This window comes from Pseudorca crassidens, chromosome 7, assembly GCF_039906515.1.
Source record: "Pseudorca crassidens isolate mPseCra1 chromosome 7, mPseCra1.hap1, whole genome shotgun sequence".
Taxonomy (NCBI): domain Eukaryota; kingdom Metazoa; phylum Chordata; class Mammalia; order Artiodactyla; family Delphinidae; genus Pseudorca; species Pseudorca crassidens.
In genome coordinates, this window is record NC_090302.1 from 44,106,415 (window position 1) to 44,123,304 (window position 16,890).

The 16,890-nt window shown below is 36.9% G+C and overlaps 1 protein-coding gene across 1 annotated transcript in view; it reads right to left on the minus strand.

Moving 5' to 3' along the window:
• Positions 1 to 16,890, minus strand: part of PCSK5 (proprotein convertase subtilisin/kexin type 5) — a 317,195-nt gene that overhangs the window by 159,130 nt on the left and 141,175 nt on the right. Inside the window, exon 6 of the mRNA XM_067744135.1 lies at positions 400 to 488. Within this exon, the coding sequence (XP_067600236.1) occupies positions 400 to 488 (89 nt within the window). The remainder of the gene's footprint in view (positions 1 to 399; positions 489 to 16,890) is intronic.

Sequence of the window (16,890 nt, forward strand, 5' to 3'; positions counted from 1 at the left end):
TAAAAGGAACTTTTTGTAAAGCCTATGGGAAAGAAAAAAAAAATTTTCTGCTTTGACAGAATTTCAAAATGCTTCTTTCCATAGAGATATTATGGCCTGTTTATATCCTTAGTTCTTTCTGACCCAGGTACCAAAAGTTGGTATAGATGCTAATGACCCCATCTTCGTTATTGGACAACCTTTTCTCATTCCTATTTAAAGAAAGAAATGTCTGTGTTTGCAACGCTTTAGGGGGGCCACTTCATAACACAGGTTAACACAGTCATTTTGCTGTCAGCAGTAGTTGAACTCCATTATGCAAACATATGCCTGTCTTTAGTTCAGAAAAGGGTTCTGAAAACCAGTTAGGGTGAGAGCTCTTGGCTTGTTTCTACATCCACTCGTGTCTGTTTCCCATACCTCCGATCCTGGCGTTGAAAGCAATGCCAACTGTGCAGTGAGAGTTGTTTGCTGCGGCGGCCACTTCTCCAGCACAGCGGGTCCCGTGCCTGCAGGGAGAACACACACACTTTCTAAAGGAAGACACCTCATTCTCCCAAACTCAACACATCCTCGACACCACTCAGACTTCAAAGTGGTGAAGAATGTAGCAAGCTGTAGGTGTTTCTGGAACTTCTTACCCAAGTAGCACTAAGTCTGTCCATGGCAAACTTTTACACTTACACTTACACTTAATTACATTCTGTTTTGGATTACATTCTTGTATGCTTATTTTTGATATCTTGCTTTCCCAACCAGAAAATCTCCTTGAAGGCTAAAATCAAGTTGTATGTTCCTTTGTATTCTCTGAACTTTCGATGTCCAATATGGTAAACGCCAGCCACATACGGCTAATAGGTACTTGAAATATGGCTACTGTGACCACATCTTAATTTTTAATTTTAATTAAATTTAAAAACGAGTACTCAGTTCATTTATTACAAAATGTAAGAATATGGGTATGAGAAACTACTTTTTAAACAGGAAATTAAAATATACATCAAGGATCTCATCTAATGAGATCTCATCTCATGAAGAAAATTCATCATCTAAGATTAGATTGCTGTAAATACACACTGGATTTCAAAGATCTTATGTGAAAAGACAACATAAAATAATGCATTAGTAGTTATTTTATATCAATTACATGTTGATATATTGTACTTAATAAAATATATTATCAAAACCTATTTTACCTGTTTGTGTTCACCTTTTTACTGCTTTTTTAAGATGTGGCGGCCAGAAAAGTACAAAATTTTTCTGAAAGATATTCCCTGTTATTTCTCACCACAATAACTTAGTTCTTTAATCAGAAAAATCATTTAGCTGAAAGGACTTCTAAGATCTTATCCAAGGATGGCAAAGAAGCGTCAAGTGCAAAGGACAATCTGTTTAGAAAGGGTGGCCTAATACGGTGTGTGCTGAGAACACTTCTAAGGCATGGCTAAGCCCAGAGAAAGAACGCGAGGACTGACGACTAATGCTTGCCCTGGATGCGGGAGCGGGACGTGACAACCACTGTGGTGTATTTCTATGCTAATGAAGTCAGTGCTCACCTCCCTTCCCACATTTTTAGAGATGAGGGCACTTAAGGAGGCCCTGAGAAGTAAAGAGATCTGTCAAAAATAGCCCAACAGTGACTAGAACTCAGGACCCCAGATTCGGTTCTGGTACTTTTTATTTTACAGCATATTCTACACACTCATCATGGGATATAACTACTGTCTATGCAACTATAAACAAGTAGCTGCTTACAACCGATAGGTACACACCAGTTCACACACCAGAGATATATCCTGCTTTTTCCACTTAGTAATATCATGCATCTCTTTTTATGTAAAGATTAATCTATATATCATTTAAATGGTTACTATTATGCTATATAATCTTTTATATTTATGTAGAAATGGCACATACCTACATACATATACCTATATACATATACCTATATATGTGTGTGTGTGTGTATATATACATACACACACACACACACACATCATAATCTTTATTTCTGGAAATTTACCCATTTTTTCACTAGTATTAATGAGGCCACAAAGAACAGTTTTGTATATACAAAATTTTATATACCTTGGGACAAATTTCTAGAAGTGGAATTACTGGATCAAAGAGTACAGAATATACTGTCACACTGTCAACAGAAGATAAAAGTAGTATAACCGAACCTCATAAAAACTGCAAGACTGATAAATAGTACTACAAAACACCAAATTTTAATTAGTGACAAAAAAAGACAGGCCATAAGCCAAGTTGAATGACAATATGAAGAACGGAGAAAATATCTGGACGAACCCCTGTGTACGTAAACCCCTATGTATAAGTTTTCAATCTTTTTCATCCTTACCAAGCAGACTTGAAAAATATTATCTCATTGTTGCTTCCCTCTTTATCCCTTGATTCCATTTGATGTTGTACATCTTTTCAAATATTTATTAGCTATTTCTATTTCTTGCTTTCTGAATAACGCCTTCATGCTTTTTGCCCATATCACTTATTGCCTTTCCATCATACCTGTTGCAAATATATTTCCAAATGCTTTATTTGGAACGTAACAATCTTATTTATGGCAGTTTTAGGTTGTCACACATAGTTATTTAATTTTGATGTACTCATAATTATCTTGCCCTCTGATATTTGGTTATACACTTTAATCATCAGAAAAAATGATCTCTTTTTTAAAAAAAATATTTTTGTAAGCCCCAAGCTAGACTACTAATTTTCCTCTGAGCATAGTAATTATTTACTATGAATCTTCATTAGCCTCTTACTGCATATTACTTCATGGTGTAGGTTCTTTTTATTCAAATGTCAAATTCCCTTTATGAGTCTACTGTTTTTATACTTCACTGGCTCTATTATTAATTAATGCAAGTTCTACAGGATCATGAGGACCTATGGTTTTAATGTGGCTCTGCTTTATTCTTTGGCCCATGGGTTATTTAGAAGTATGATTTAAATTTTTCAAACGTATACAGGTGTTATGTTTTTTATATCGATCAATAACTTGATTAACTTATGATAAAAGAATATAATTTTTATGAAGCAATCATTTGAATTTTGTGAGCTCATAAAATGGCGAAGCATATGATCAACTTTTATAAATGTTCCATGTGCTTGAAAGGATGTGTATTCTCCAATTGTTCCATATAAGTCCATTACGTCAAGCTTGTTCATTATATTGTGGATTTGTTAATGTTCTTTGCAGTTTTATCAATTTTTATTGTGTTTAGAAAGGAATTATCAAGTCTTTCTAGTGAAACAAACTGTTTATGAATATGTAGTAACACTGTGGTTCTTGCAATAAAAATTAAAGATATCTGGTTAATATTTAAATTATAAACCACTTGATCCTTTTAGTTTAAAATATTCTGTGTTCATATTAGTATGCCTCATAAGTAGACTATAATTATGTTTTTTTGAAGCTAGGCTATCTCTGTCTTTGACTCAAGAGTCAGTCCATTTACAGTGTCTATGTATTCATATATTCATATTCATTTCTGTATTTTTTACCCTGTACTAGTTTGGATGTTATATTCTATTATTTAATGGTTATCCTAGATATTTGATAATAGATAGCTAAGATCACAAACACTAAAGTTATTAATACTTTTTTCACCTTTTCCCAAACAATGCAGACTTTAGAATGTTTTAACTGATTATCCACCCCTTGACATGATCCCCCCATAATTATAGTTATACATTGGATTTTTTAACTCTAGAAATCACCCACTACTGTTCTACTTTAAACAATCAATGTTTGCTTAGATTTACATTCTTTGCTCTGTTTATTTTTGTAGCTCTTATTTCCTTCTGGGATCACTAATTTCTTTCTGAAGAACATTCTATATATGTACCCATCGGAGAGGCTTTCGGTAGCCTCAGAAAATGACTTTACTTTATCGTTGTTCTTAAAAACTAATTTCACTGGATAGAGAATCCTAGACTAACGGCACTTCAAAGATGCCATTCCACCAATTTTTAGCTTCCATTGTTTCTGGTGAGAAATCAGCCATCTGGCAATCTAGTTCTCTCTGGATGCTTTTCAGATCTTTGTCTTTTCTATTCTGCAGGTTCATGAAGATGTTATATGTATGTATTTTTAAACATTCTTTCTTGGAATTCCTAAACCTGTAGTTTAATATTTAAATCTTCAGAAGTCTTAGCTAGTACCTCTGTAAGCTAGTACCTTGATGCACTGCCTTTACATCATTCTATGGTTCCTCCTATCAGAATCTCTGTTAAGCATACATTAGACCTTTTCACACTGTCTTAATCTTCAATCTCACCTTCAGGCTTCCCCTATCCTTCTCTCTCTCTCTCGGCTGTGTTCTGTGTAACCTGCTCAGTCCTATACTTCACTTGTCCTATCTTCGGCCATGACCAACCTGCTATTTAGTCCATTCACTGCATTCTTCTTTTCAGTTATTTATACGTTTTACTTTTTAAAGCTCTTTTGTCAAGTCCACCCAGTTAATTTGGATAGTCAATTTTTCTTAAAAATGCTTTTCAATATTTATTTCTTGATGCATATGAATTATATATAATAATTCTAAATAGGTGAATCTAATTCTGCTGTTCGTTTTTTCTATTGGCTTGTGTTCATGCTGATGTTTCCCCCATGTAGTTGGTGAATTGTCAAATTAGGAGATCATGTTGTTTAGGCTTTTACCTTTGTGAATTCCTTGAGGATGGTATGGAAAACTCATTGTTTTAAAGAAGATTTAAATTCACTTCTAACACATATTTTGGGCTACACCAACCAGGACCTGTTCCACCAAATTAAAAATGGGGGCCATACAAGTAATATGGATTATAGGTGCAAATTCCACAAGAGAATTTAGTTATTCTCCAAGGTAGTTATTTATTTATCGTCCTGCCCTATCTATCACCCAGGGAGAGAAAGTCAAATACATCCTCTGTCTCTCTGCGTAGGTTTTCTTTTTCTATGGTTATTGCACTGAAGATAGTACCTCAGGGGATCCGTTTTATGCAGAAAGCTTCTCTCACCCTTTGGACCAAGGCCTTGTCTCCTGCCATCTCTGGACTTTTAAAACTCCATCTCCAGTCTGGCTGGGATTGGTTGCTCACCCTGGGAAATGCCTAGTGTCCACCTGTTGCCCACGTAGTTGATAAATTTGCACTTTCTCAGAGAAATACTCTGGTAACCCACTAGCTCAACCGTGCGCTGAAAAGTTCTTTAATATTTTCCCATGAGTTTTAGATATACTGTGGTAGGAGAGATTTAATTGAATATCTGTTCTACCATATTACTAAAAAACAGAAGTAACATGGTTCTGTATTTCTAAAATGCAGTAAAGCCTTGCACTTATTATGTGCATCGTTAATGTACAGTGAACGTTTGTAAGTGAAGAACAGCGTGACTATTTTGTTTATAAAAACATTTCTTGTAAAGATTTCTGTACAGGGCTCTACATCATAATACATGGGCTATTTTGGGGAGACAGGGAAGTTATACTGCACTGTTGACACTTATATTTTAATATCATTTAAATCATATATTGCAGCATACTGTAATTGAGGGTCCAAACTGCCAACTACATTTAAACAGCCCACTCTTTAGATGACAATGATCATTGCTCCAAGTAAAGTACTAGTCATCTTTTTTATTTTTATATCCTAGTTGGACTCTGTCTTGACATGGATTTTAAATAGATCATAGAACAATGGATATCATCATGACCTATTCAAGTACGGGAACATGATTCAATTTCTTCCTTCTCCTAAAGAACAAAAGGGTGGTTAGCAAAAAGTATACTCATGATGTCAATAAATATGAAAGTCACAAAACAGACAAAAGTCTGTTTTTCAGTTTTATTTTTCTTCAGAGATGACAGATTATGAGCATGTAAAGTATTTTCAGCATAAGAAGAAAATTTTAGTAGATTTTAGTCCAGAAAACAATATACTCATTAGATTATGTTCTGACCCACACGCACCTAAAAACAAACTTTACTAGCCATGTCCCACGTTATGTCCCTTGGAAATGAGTCACCTGTTTAGCTTTCTTGCATATGTTCACAATATTACTAAGACACATATTTTCTGAGACTTCTAGAAGATAACCCAATTATGTAAATTATAAGGATATATAAACCAGTGACTTAAATTGGACATCATCTAAAATAAAGCACATGTAGACAAACTAGGACTTAAAAATGCATCACTTCTCTGAATCTCTTAAGGGCACTGCTGCCAGGGCCCCTAGTAAGTGTAAAACGTTGTATTATATAATTTTTATTTGAATAAACCATTTGGCTTAAAGAGCATTTTGATTTAAAAATCATGTCTGTCTTTGTCCAATGGCTTTTTCTTACTCAGAAAAAAAAAATTTTTTTTGTCATCTGCTACATTACCCAACAAGAAACCACTGCAATTACAGGTCTCAACAAGTTTTACCTTGGCTATCTGATTGGAAAGATGGAAAATCAGATCAGAGAATGCCTGTTAACTCATTTCTATAATATTGTGAACACATACAAGTTAGGCGAAGTTCGTCTAGAGTATACATCTGTGGGGTCTACTAAATCTTGCTAGGTAGTAAAATACCACCTTTACTCCTTCGTTTGCTTTCTCCCAGTCCTCTAGTCACACTGCTCTGTGAACTTTTTTTATTTCAGATGGGTCAGTGGGGATTGAAATATTAACTCATTTGAGATTTACCACGGGTCTGAAAACAAGATGTGAATGAGCTCAGCGATGAACCAGAGACATCAGGACACATGCAAGAGGTCTCCAGTTAGTTACCACGACATTGCTTGAAAGTCAAACTTATACTTGTATGGAATCAAGCAATGGCAAGTTGGAGAAAGACTACTTTCTATTTCATTTCTTTCCTGGAACAAACATCTTCAGCTGTTTGTGGATTCTGGCTCCCCCCCTCACTGTTTCGATTCCCTCTTGACATCTGATGTGCCCATTCTCCTTGGCATGTTTTGATTCTGTTTGAATCTGAGTGAAAACCTTCCATCTGAGTCTACTTCAAAAGCCCCCTTAGAAGGGGAGAGGGGAGCAAGCCATAGGGATGTGTTTGAGGTGTTCTCCAATATATCACTCAGAGCGGCTGTTTCTGACTGCTTGTGTTGTTCTTGATAATATTACCACTTTATATCACACTCTCCACTTCTCAAAGTATTTTAACCTCATCTGATTCTCACTTCAACCCTGTGATGTAAGCAAAACAGACATTACTTCTCTTATTTTACAAGTGAGAAAATTTAGTCAGTAAGACAGTGATAAACTGTGACAGGCCAAAGACTAGATCTGGGTCTCCTGGGTCCTTCTCTAAAGCCTTTTCACTCTTCCAGCAAGACTCACAAGGACCCACATTCCTAAGTCTTCGAATGATTGACAAGATTTCCTGACTTCTTCGCCTGCTACCCTACTTATTTTGTGAGGCAGAGGCAACTGTATTTCCTCATTACTATTGATGACAGCATATTTGACAATATCTTTTATAGAATCCCCACGATCATTTATTCAACTTGAGTTATAAGGAGGAAATGCTGGAAATCTTAAAAAACTTAAGAAGAATGGAAAATAGCTGAAAATGGATTTTCACCCTGTCTTCAGCAAAAAGCTTAAGGAATATATTTTTTAAAAAAGGTAAATTAAAAATTTTAAGAAGAAAAAAAAGCACACAGTCCACTTTTTGGTGATTAGTTTTTGTGAGATAATTAAGATAATACCTTCTGATGTGACTACAATTACACATAGTCCCTGAAGCTTCAATGATATTAATTTTTTTTATTATACTAGCAAGAAACTCAAAATATACTAGGAAAATTCATTCAAAATAACTACTATGGACTGAATGTTTCTGTCTGCCCCACCCCTAATTAATTCACACGTTGAAACCCTAATCCCAATGTGATGATATTTGGAGATGAGGCCTTGGGGAGGTAATTAAGTGATGAGAGTGGTACCATCATGATGGGATGAGTGCCCTTATCAGAAGAGATACAAGAGAGCTTGCTTCCCTTCTCTCTCTTTGCCATGTAAGAAGGCAGTCATCTACAAGCCGAAAACCAAATCTGCCAATACCTTGATATTAGACTTCCCAGCCTCCAGAACTGTGAAAAATAAATATTTGTTGTTTAAGCCACCCAGTCTATAGTATTCTGTTAGAGTAATCTGAACTAAGACAATGACAAACAGATACATAAAATAAGATTATAGTCACAGACCTTTTGATAGCCTAATACTGAAAGAATTTTAAACATGGACTTAAACTGTGACAGTTTCTATACTTAGCAATACACACTGTGAATCCTCTTTTTGGCCCTCAGGAGTAATATATACAATACTTAAAGAAATTAATAAAAGTTAGCATTCATCAACTGCTCCAAAGTCTAACAGATACACTGCAGACAAGGAAAGAAAATGAAAAAATATATTATAGTATTAGAGTATTAGGTAGTAATAGAATACCACTAAGCAAAAGCATCAGATAATATCATATGTAAATGACTAGCAAGTATTAAAAAAAAGCTGAAGAATATTTCTTCTGGAGGGTTAGAAGTATTGCTAGTTTGACACACACATACATATACCCACACACACGAGTGCATGTAAAAACTGGTGAAATCTGAATAAGGTGTGTAAATTGCATTAATGTCAATTTCCTAGTTTTGATATTTTACTATAATTACATATGTTGTTACCACTGGGAGAATTTAGGTGAAGGATATGGGGGACTTCTACTATTTCTGAAACTCTCTGTGAGTTTATGATATTTTTTTTTAAGTTTAAAATTATTGTAGGTTTGAAGAATTTGTATAGTTATTTATAATGTTGGTTGTAATTCAAAAAGAATATTTCAGTCAGAACACAAAATATTGACAATAAAATAAATAAATCTCAAGTGGTCAAACTGCTTTAGAAGTATTTTCTCACCTCTGCCATTTTCCCTCTTCCTTAACCTCCCCAGCCTAGTACAATGACTTATTCACCATTAAATGAATTCATTGTTAACTATGCTAGCCCACGTTTAAAGGAAAGAATAAATAGCTTGATTTATCAGAAAACCTAGTTCTATACCTCACTTCTGTTGCTTTCCCAAATATAATGTTGCATGGAATGATGAAGTACAGTAAAACCCACAGCAGGTTAACATATACACACTACTATATATAAAAGAGATAACCAACGAAGACCTATTGTATAGCAAAGGGAACTATACTCAATATTTTGTAATAACCTATAAACGAAAAGAATCTGAAGAAGGGGTAAGGGAGACAATTTCTCAGGCCTCCACTGTGGTGGAAAATGAAATCAGGCTGTTCACAAAGCTCTAACTATATGGAATAAAAGCTAGTATGTAGGGCTTCCCTGGTGGCGCAGTGGTTGAGAGTCCGCCTGCCATTGCAGGGGACACGGGTTCGTGCCCCGGTCCGGGAAGATCCCACATGCCACGGAGCGGCTGGGCCCGTGAGCCATGGCCGCTGAGCCTGCGCGTCCGGAGCCTGTGCTCCGCAACGGGAGAGGCCACAACAGTGAGAGGCCTGCGTACAGCAAAGCAAACAAACAAAAAAACCTAGTATGTGTGTGTATATATATATATATACACACATACACACCTGAGTCACTGTGCTGTGCACCTGAAGCTAACATAACATTGTAAATCAACTATACTTCAATTAAAAAAAAAGCTCACGGCAGGCATTTATGTACACGTGTTATGTATATAGTCCTGACCAAGACAGTAACCAGCTTTTTATCAGCCTACCTCTCTTCCTACCCTTGTCTTACGGATCAACAACAATGTCAAGGCACTAGGGTATGAGAGATCCCTTTGATGAAATATATTAATCATGATGATGAAATGAGGCCCTTTTTCTTGGCTCCCTGGTTAATACTCTAAATTTACCCCACCATGCTTTTCGGTTCCTCTTTCTGTTTTAATGATTAGTTTTCTACATGTTACTTGAGCTTATTTCTATGAATTCAGATCGCCCATGCCTGTCTATATCCCCTAGTGATTCCATGATGCTATTCCTTCCCCACTGGGTCTATTAAGAGCCCCACCACTCTGCTCTTCCAACTCCCTAACCTCTTATCACAGTGTTCTGTTCAGTCTTTGAAACTTAGACCTACTGGTTTTTACTCCATGTAGTCAGAGCTATGGGAACAGCTTGATCTCACATTCCACCACCAACGTAAGCCTGAGAAATTGTCTCCTTTACCTCTTGACTATGAATATTCAGAAATTAGTCATTCCTGCTGATTCTTTTTAGGTGTGTTTTTAATAAGCTGGGAGTCAAGTGTTTTCAAAGTTCATTAAATGTGGATCCGGAGGATCCGACTCTTCCCTGGAACTGGAGGGACAACATGATGCCCACCTTTTCCACTGGACATCTGTCTGCTTTGTTAGGATAATTACTACCTACAATTCCAGAACATAGAAATATAACACTTTCTGTACTGGCACAAAAACAGAAATATAGATCAATGGAAGAGGATAGAAAGCCCAGAGATAAACCCACGCATGTATGGTCACCTTATCTTTGACAAAGGAGGCAAGAAGACACAATGGAGAAAAGACAGCCCCTTCAATAAGTGGTTCTGGGAAAAACTGGAGAGCTACGTGTAAAAGAATGAAATTAGAACACTTCCCAACACCATACACATAAATAAACTCTAAATGGATTTAAGACCTAAATGCAAGGCCAGACACTATAAAACTCTTACAGGAAAACATAGGCAGAACACTCTAGGACATAAATCACAGCAAGATCCTTTTTGACCCACCTCCTAGAATAATGGAAATAAAACCAAAAATAAACAAATGGGACCTAATGAAACTTAAAAGCTTTTGCACAGCAAAGGAAACCATAAACAAGATAAAAAGACAATCCTCAGAATGGAAGAAAATATTTGCAAACAAAGCAACCGACAAAGGATTAATCTCCAAAATATACAAGCAGCTCATGCAGCTCAATATCAAAAAAAAACCCAAACAACCCAATCCAAAAATGGGCAGAAGACCTAAATAGACATTTCTCCAAAGAAGATATACAGATTGCCAACAAGCACATGAAAGAATGCTCAACATCACTAATCATTAGAGAAATGCAAATTAAAGCTACAATGAGGTATCACCTCACACTGGTCAGAATGGCCATCATCAAAAAATCTACAAACAATATATGATAGAGAGGGTGTGGAGAAAAGGGAATCCTCTTGCACTGTTGGTGGGAATGTAAATTGATACAGCCACTATGGAGAACAGTTTGGAGGTTCCTTAAAAAACTAAAAATAGAACTACCATACGATCCAGCAATCCCACTATTGGGCATATACCCTGAGAAAACCATCATTCAAAAAGAGTCACGTACCACAATGTTCACTGCAGCTCTATTTGCAATAGCCAGGACATGGAAGCAACCTAAGTGTCCATCGACAGATGAATGGATAAAGAAGATGTGGCACATATATACAATGGAATATTACTCAGCCATAAAAATAAACAAAATTGAGTTATTTGTAGCAAGGTGGATGGACCTAGAGCCTGTCATACAGAGTGAAGTAAGTCAGAAAGAGAAAAACAAATACCGTATGCCAACGCACATATATGGAATCCAAAAAAATGGTACTGATGAACCTAGTGGCAGGGCAGGAATAACGATGCAGATGTAGAGAATGGACTTGAGGACACGGGGAGGGGGAAGGGTAAACTGGGATTAAGTGAGAGAGTAGCACTGACATATATACACTACCAAATGTAAAATAGATAGCTAGTGGGAAGCAGCCGCATAGCACAGGGAGATAAGCTCAGTGCTTTGCGACCACCTAGAGGGGTGGGATAGGGAGTGTGGGAGGGAGATGCAAGAGGGAGGGGATATGGGGATATATGTATACGTATAGCTGATTCACTTTGTTGTACAGCAGAAACTAACACAACATTGTAAAGCAATTATACTCCAATAAAGATATTTTTTTAAAAAAGAAATACAACGCTTTCTTTTTAAGCAAGCAATGAACTCTGTCAGGAATGCTGTTATTTTTTTGAAAATTATTAAAGTACTTACCAGGAAATATTTTAGTTATCAATATTAATCCCTTCCAGCCCTTCTTTCCTCCCTCCCTCCATCCGTCCCTCCTTACTTTCTCAAGTCCAGATAATTCACATCCTATGTCCTAGGCATCTTCTAAGCAAGGGGCATACAGAGTTGAATTATCCAAAGTTGTGGTGTTCACAGTCTTGGTGGGGAAGATTCTGAGTCAAGGATAACAAAAGCTTTCTTCCTTACCTATGGAAACACCACTTTGATTTTAACTTTCTAGCTCTGTTTCCCTTGGTATCTGAAAAAGGTGGAATGTCAGCTACCAAGCAACCCTGCTTATGGTAAAAAAATGAAAGTTGGTTGGTGAGTGACCATGAACAGGGAGGTCTGTGGCCAGAACAATAAACACATGGTGAGGAGTCTTGGTTTTGGGCTTCTGAGAGTGGACCCTGGAAATTGAGTGTGCCCTTCCTTGTGAGGCCCTGGAAGCTCTATTCATAGGCGTTTGCAAGAAATATTGTTCCTAGGAGCCTGGGGTTTCTAGGGCAAAGGGACTCTCACACCTTTCTTTCTAGCACACCTGAGGTGTCACTTGGGTGTCACTTGGGTCGTGGTGGGAGACAGGGGAAGAGTAGAAAATAGTCCTGGAACTGGTGAGCATTCTTCCTAAAGAAATACAGCTATTGCCTTACTAGTACATTATATTTCTATCCATCTGATTACCACTTGTGGCCTAATGGGTTCTATGAGTTCAACTGACCAACTGAACCTAAGATCACTGACAGGGGTGTTGTAAGACTTATGCAAATAATTACCAAGTATTGAGGTACACACTAATCAAGGTTCATGTACAAAGTGTTACAGGAATTTCTGCTCCAAGAGTTCTGACTTGGGGTTGGTGTGTACGAAAGTGCTTGGTACGCAGCCTAAACAACTCTCTCCTCCTTACATCTGAGCTGATTTTTCCTGTAATTTCTCATCCTCATAATTAAAAGAAAATTTCATAATTAGAACTCATGAAAGCATGAAATAGGCGGTATATACTGAATGTGTATACCAAGAGACCAGAAAAAGATCTATAAAGATAATGAAAGAAATCATGACCTGTATCATATTATAATTTTGATTTTTGTGGTCTATTTCTTTCCATACATATTTCTCTTCTCCAAATGTATACTGAAAACCACCTCATAGAAATAATTCTAAAGTAGCAAAAACAAGAGACCAGGATGCTAGAATGTACCCTACGTAGACAATCAATGTTTCAATTTTACCTGTGCTCCTGTACATAGGTAAATTCTCACTTTATGAATATTATAATGATCTAGTTAAGGGTATGTAATGAGACTACTCCCATGTTCTGGTCCATAATTAATGAACTTTTCTGAGTCATCATTCAGCAAATATTTATTGAGTACCTAACACATCCTAAGGAATGTATTAGTCACTAAGGATTCAAATAGTGAGAAAAATAGACATGATATAATGTATTTTCAATGAATTCCATTGGCCTGGAAATCCTGACTAATAAGCAGTAATTCACAAGCCTTTGTTCATTTGGCAGTAAACTATTTACAGTCCTGCTTCTATTTGCTTTTGCTAAAATATTCATGTAAAGATACCATTTAGTACCTATACACCATGAAATGGCCTAACAATATCTGTTTTTCTCAAAATCTGTTAACAATTGACTGATGGAGAACAGTGATCTTATAACTGTTTGACTTCACTTTGCTTGAGACTGCTTCCATATCATAAATGAACTGTCAAAACACTTCTAAAGACTTGAGGTGTACTTTGCAGGAAATAATGATCTAAAATAGGTGACTATTACCTAATCCTATTTGTCTGCAATACAGTAGGTAAACCGGCTCCAGGGTCTGAGAAGTTGGGTGGCGCTTGGTCCCAGCGTCCCTTTGCACTCTGAGAAAGAAGTCCTGAAGTATAGATAAGTAACTTGCACACCTTATATTCACTGGGCTATCATCATTTCAGCTCAGCTCCACCAAGCAACGGCCAGCCTTTCCATTTCTTGATAGCTATTTCTGGTTCTCTCTGCGGAGTTCATCAGAGCCATTTCCTCACACGCTGGGAGGTTCTCAACATTATGGAAGTATGAAACCAACAATTAAGGAAAGCCTTCCTCCAAAACATATAATTTACCATAATCCCTAATTATCAACTCAGCATTTTAACACAGAAATCCTATTTCATTTGGAAGTAACATAAGCGATGTATCTTTATTATGACGGTATTTGCATGAGTTTATGAGCAGGGGTTGGCAAACGTTTTCTGTAATGGGCCAAACAGTAAATATTTCAGGCTTTGTAGGGCCACATACAGTCTGTGTCACATATTCCTCTTTTTAAAAAAACCTTTTGAAAACGTAAATGCGGTTCTTAGCTAGAGAGCCACTGGGCAGATTTACCTATATTGTACAGTTTGCTAATCTCTGTTTTCTAGGCATGAAGGGTAAATACAGTCATAACCATTTATGTCTTTTGGGGAACCAAAAAACACATGCTTCTACCTTTTCTACCTCCACTTCCTATGATTTGATATTAATACTGAATATTTTTTAATGTAAATTCATCATCCCAACAATTATTATGTATCATTCATATCCACTGGTATCATTTCCATTTGAAAGAATGCTTAATACAATTTGCAGTTTACACATCAAATCAATGAAGGTAATAAGGTTCACTTATTTATTATTTGCCAGATAATCTCATCTAGCTTCTCACATTTAATTTAATTTGATGTCTCCAATAATCTTGCACTGCATGTACTTTCATCCCCGTGTTATAGGAAAGGTAATGGAGATTCTTACGGGTTAAGTGACTTCACCAAGGAAATACAGCCAGTTTACTGCAAAAGAACTTGAACCCAGATCTCCTGACACCAAGTCCTAATGTTTCCACAACAGCAAATGCACAATCAATTTATAGAAGAACATGCATCCATCTTCAGGCACACACATACTCAGCAGGGCCAAATAAAGTCATGATGACTTGAGACTTTTCCTGAGAGGAATGCTCAGAACTGCACCTTTGAAACTATTTGGATCACTGCCCATAGGTTCTTTTTAACAGGGTACCATAAAGTGCAAACAATACAAGGCAGATCAAGCAAATCAACTGCCTAATGAACTTTCAAAAGACACAGGATTGGGCTTCCCTGGTGGCCCAGTGGTTGAGAGTCCGCCTGCCGATGCGGGGGACGCGGGTTCGTGCCCTGGTCCGGGAAGATCCCACATGCCGTGGAGCGGCTGGGCCCGTGAGCCATGGCCTCTGAGCCTGCGTGTCCGGAGCCTGTGCTCCACAAGGGGAGAGGTCACAACAGTGAGAGGCCCGCGTACAGCAAAAAAAAAAAAAAAAAAAAAAAAAAAAAGACACAGGATTTCATACAATCAATGAAAATAATATTTGAGAATAGCTTTAGTCATTCTGAAAGCTTTTGTTGAAAGAGGATACAGCAGAGCGAGATTTAGTGAAAATGTAACAAGTCTGGCGACCTGACAGTGGCTTTAAATGAGAATGATTTGTCAATAAAATGATTCCAAATGGCCCTTAGAAAAACCGATAAAGATTTTTATAAACTGAGTCTGTTTATGACTCTACTAAAATTCAAATTTCATAATATTACATAAAAACGACAACTGTAAACATGATTCATTTTTGTCTGATGTAAGAATGGCTATAGCTGCGCGTTCTGTTAGATAATAAACTACATGTATTTTCATCATTTTAGCTTTATTGTTTAAAATAAAACACCATTTGCATCGTTCATTATAAGACTCTGGCCCCAATTTAAGTGGATTCATTTCTAATGTTTTCTCCTCCCAACACCCATTTATCCCAATAATGAGTCCCTTATGCACTGCTTCTCCAAAACGGGAAGGTTGTAGATTAAGTGAGAGAATAAGGAACTTGCTCCCCTCTCTTGAGAGTGCGGGAGCAGTCACAGAGTTTGAGTCCCTGCCACATCCAGAATTGGCTTGTCATCTTGACCTTCACTGTATATTCTATGCAAGGCCCTTTCCATATCCTAAATGCTTTTTTCTCAAGTCACTGGAATGCACCAGCTGTTTACACCAAAACAATCATGAGAAGGATATTCCCCCATGAATACGATGTGATAATAGAAAATGTCAGGCCCTAAGTCGCAATGATCAGCATCAGGAAGATTTCCTTTGAAGCAGTCATGCAGTTTCTTAAGTCCGGTATAAGGCTCTTTTTTCCTTAGTTGACACATTACTTACTTGCTTTGGCTAGGTGTGAGGCCACACTTACAGACACAGGGGAGGCCCATGGCTGGATGTCATTCTGCCTGGTGTTCTTTATTAAAGTTAGACATTGGGACACAGGGAAACTCTTTATGTCCCAAGAGAAGTGTGTTCATAGAACTGCACTGGGTGATATTTAAGAACAAGAGTCTCATCCTTTGTTGACCTAGTATCTAAACATCTTAGCATATAAAAGAAAACATTATGTGTTAATGCTACTAATGTTTTATTCTAGCATTCAGATTGATTCAACTTTTCCGACTCCAAAAAACAGGATAAAAGAAAACAACTGTATTGAGACAACTATTTCGGGTTAAAGCATTTATTTATAGCATTCTTCATTATCTTCCCTATGTAACAGTTCTAGAAAATGTAGTAGTTCGAGGCGACAATCTCAGATATTTGAAATCTTTATGGCAAAATTAACTAACATTCTCTCAAGAGTGGTCATTTTCCAACATGCCCCCCATGCACTCCCTTTTTCAACAGATTGGTTTTTTTTCCCTTCAAGTCTCAGATCACTGAGATCACCAAACTGCCTCCTTCCAACATTTTGACCACTTTCCTGTTCAGTGACCATCA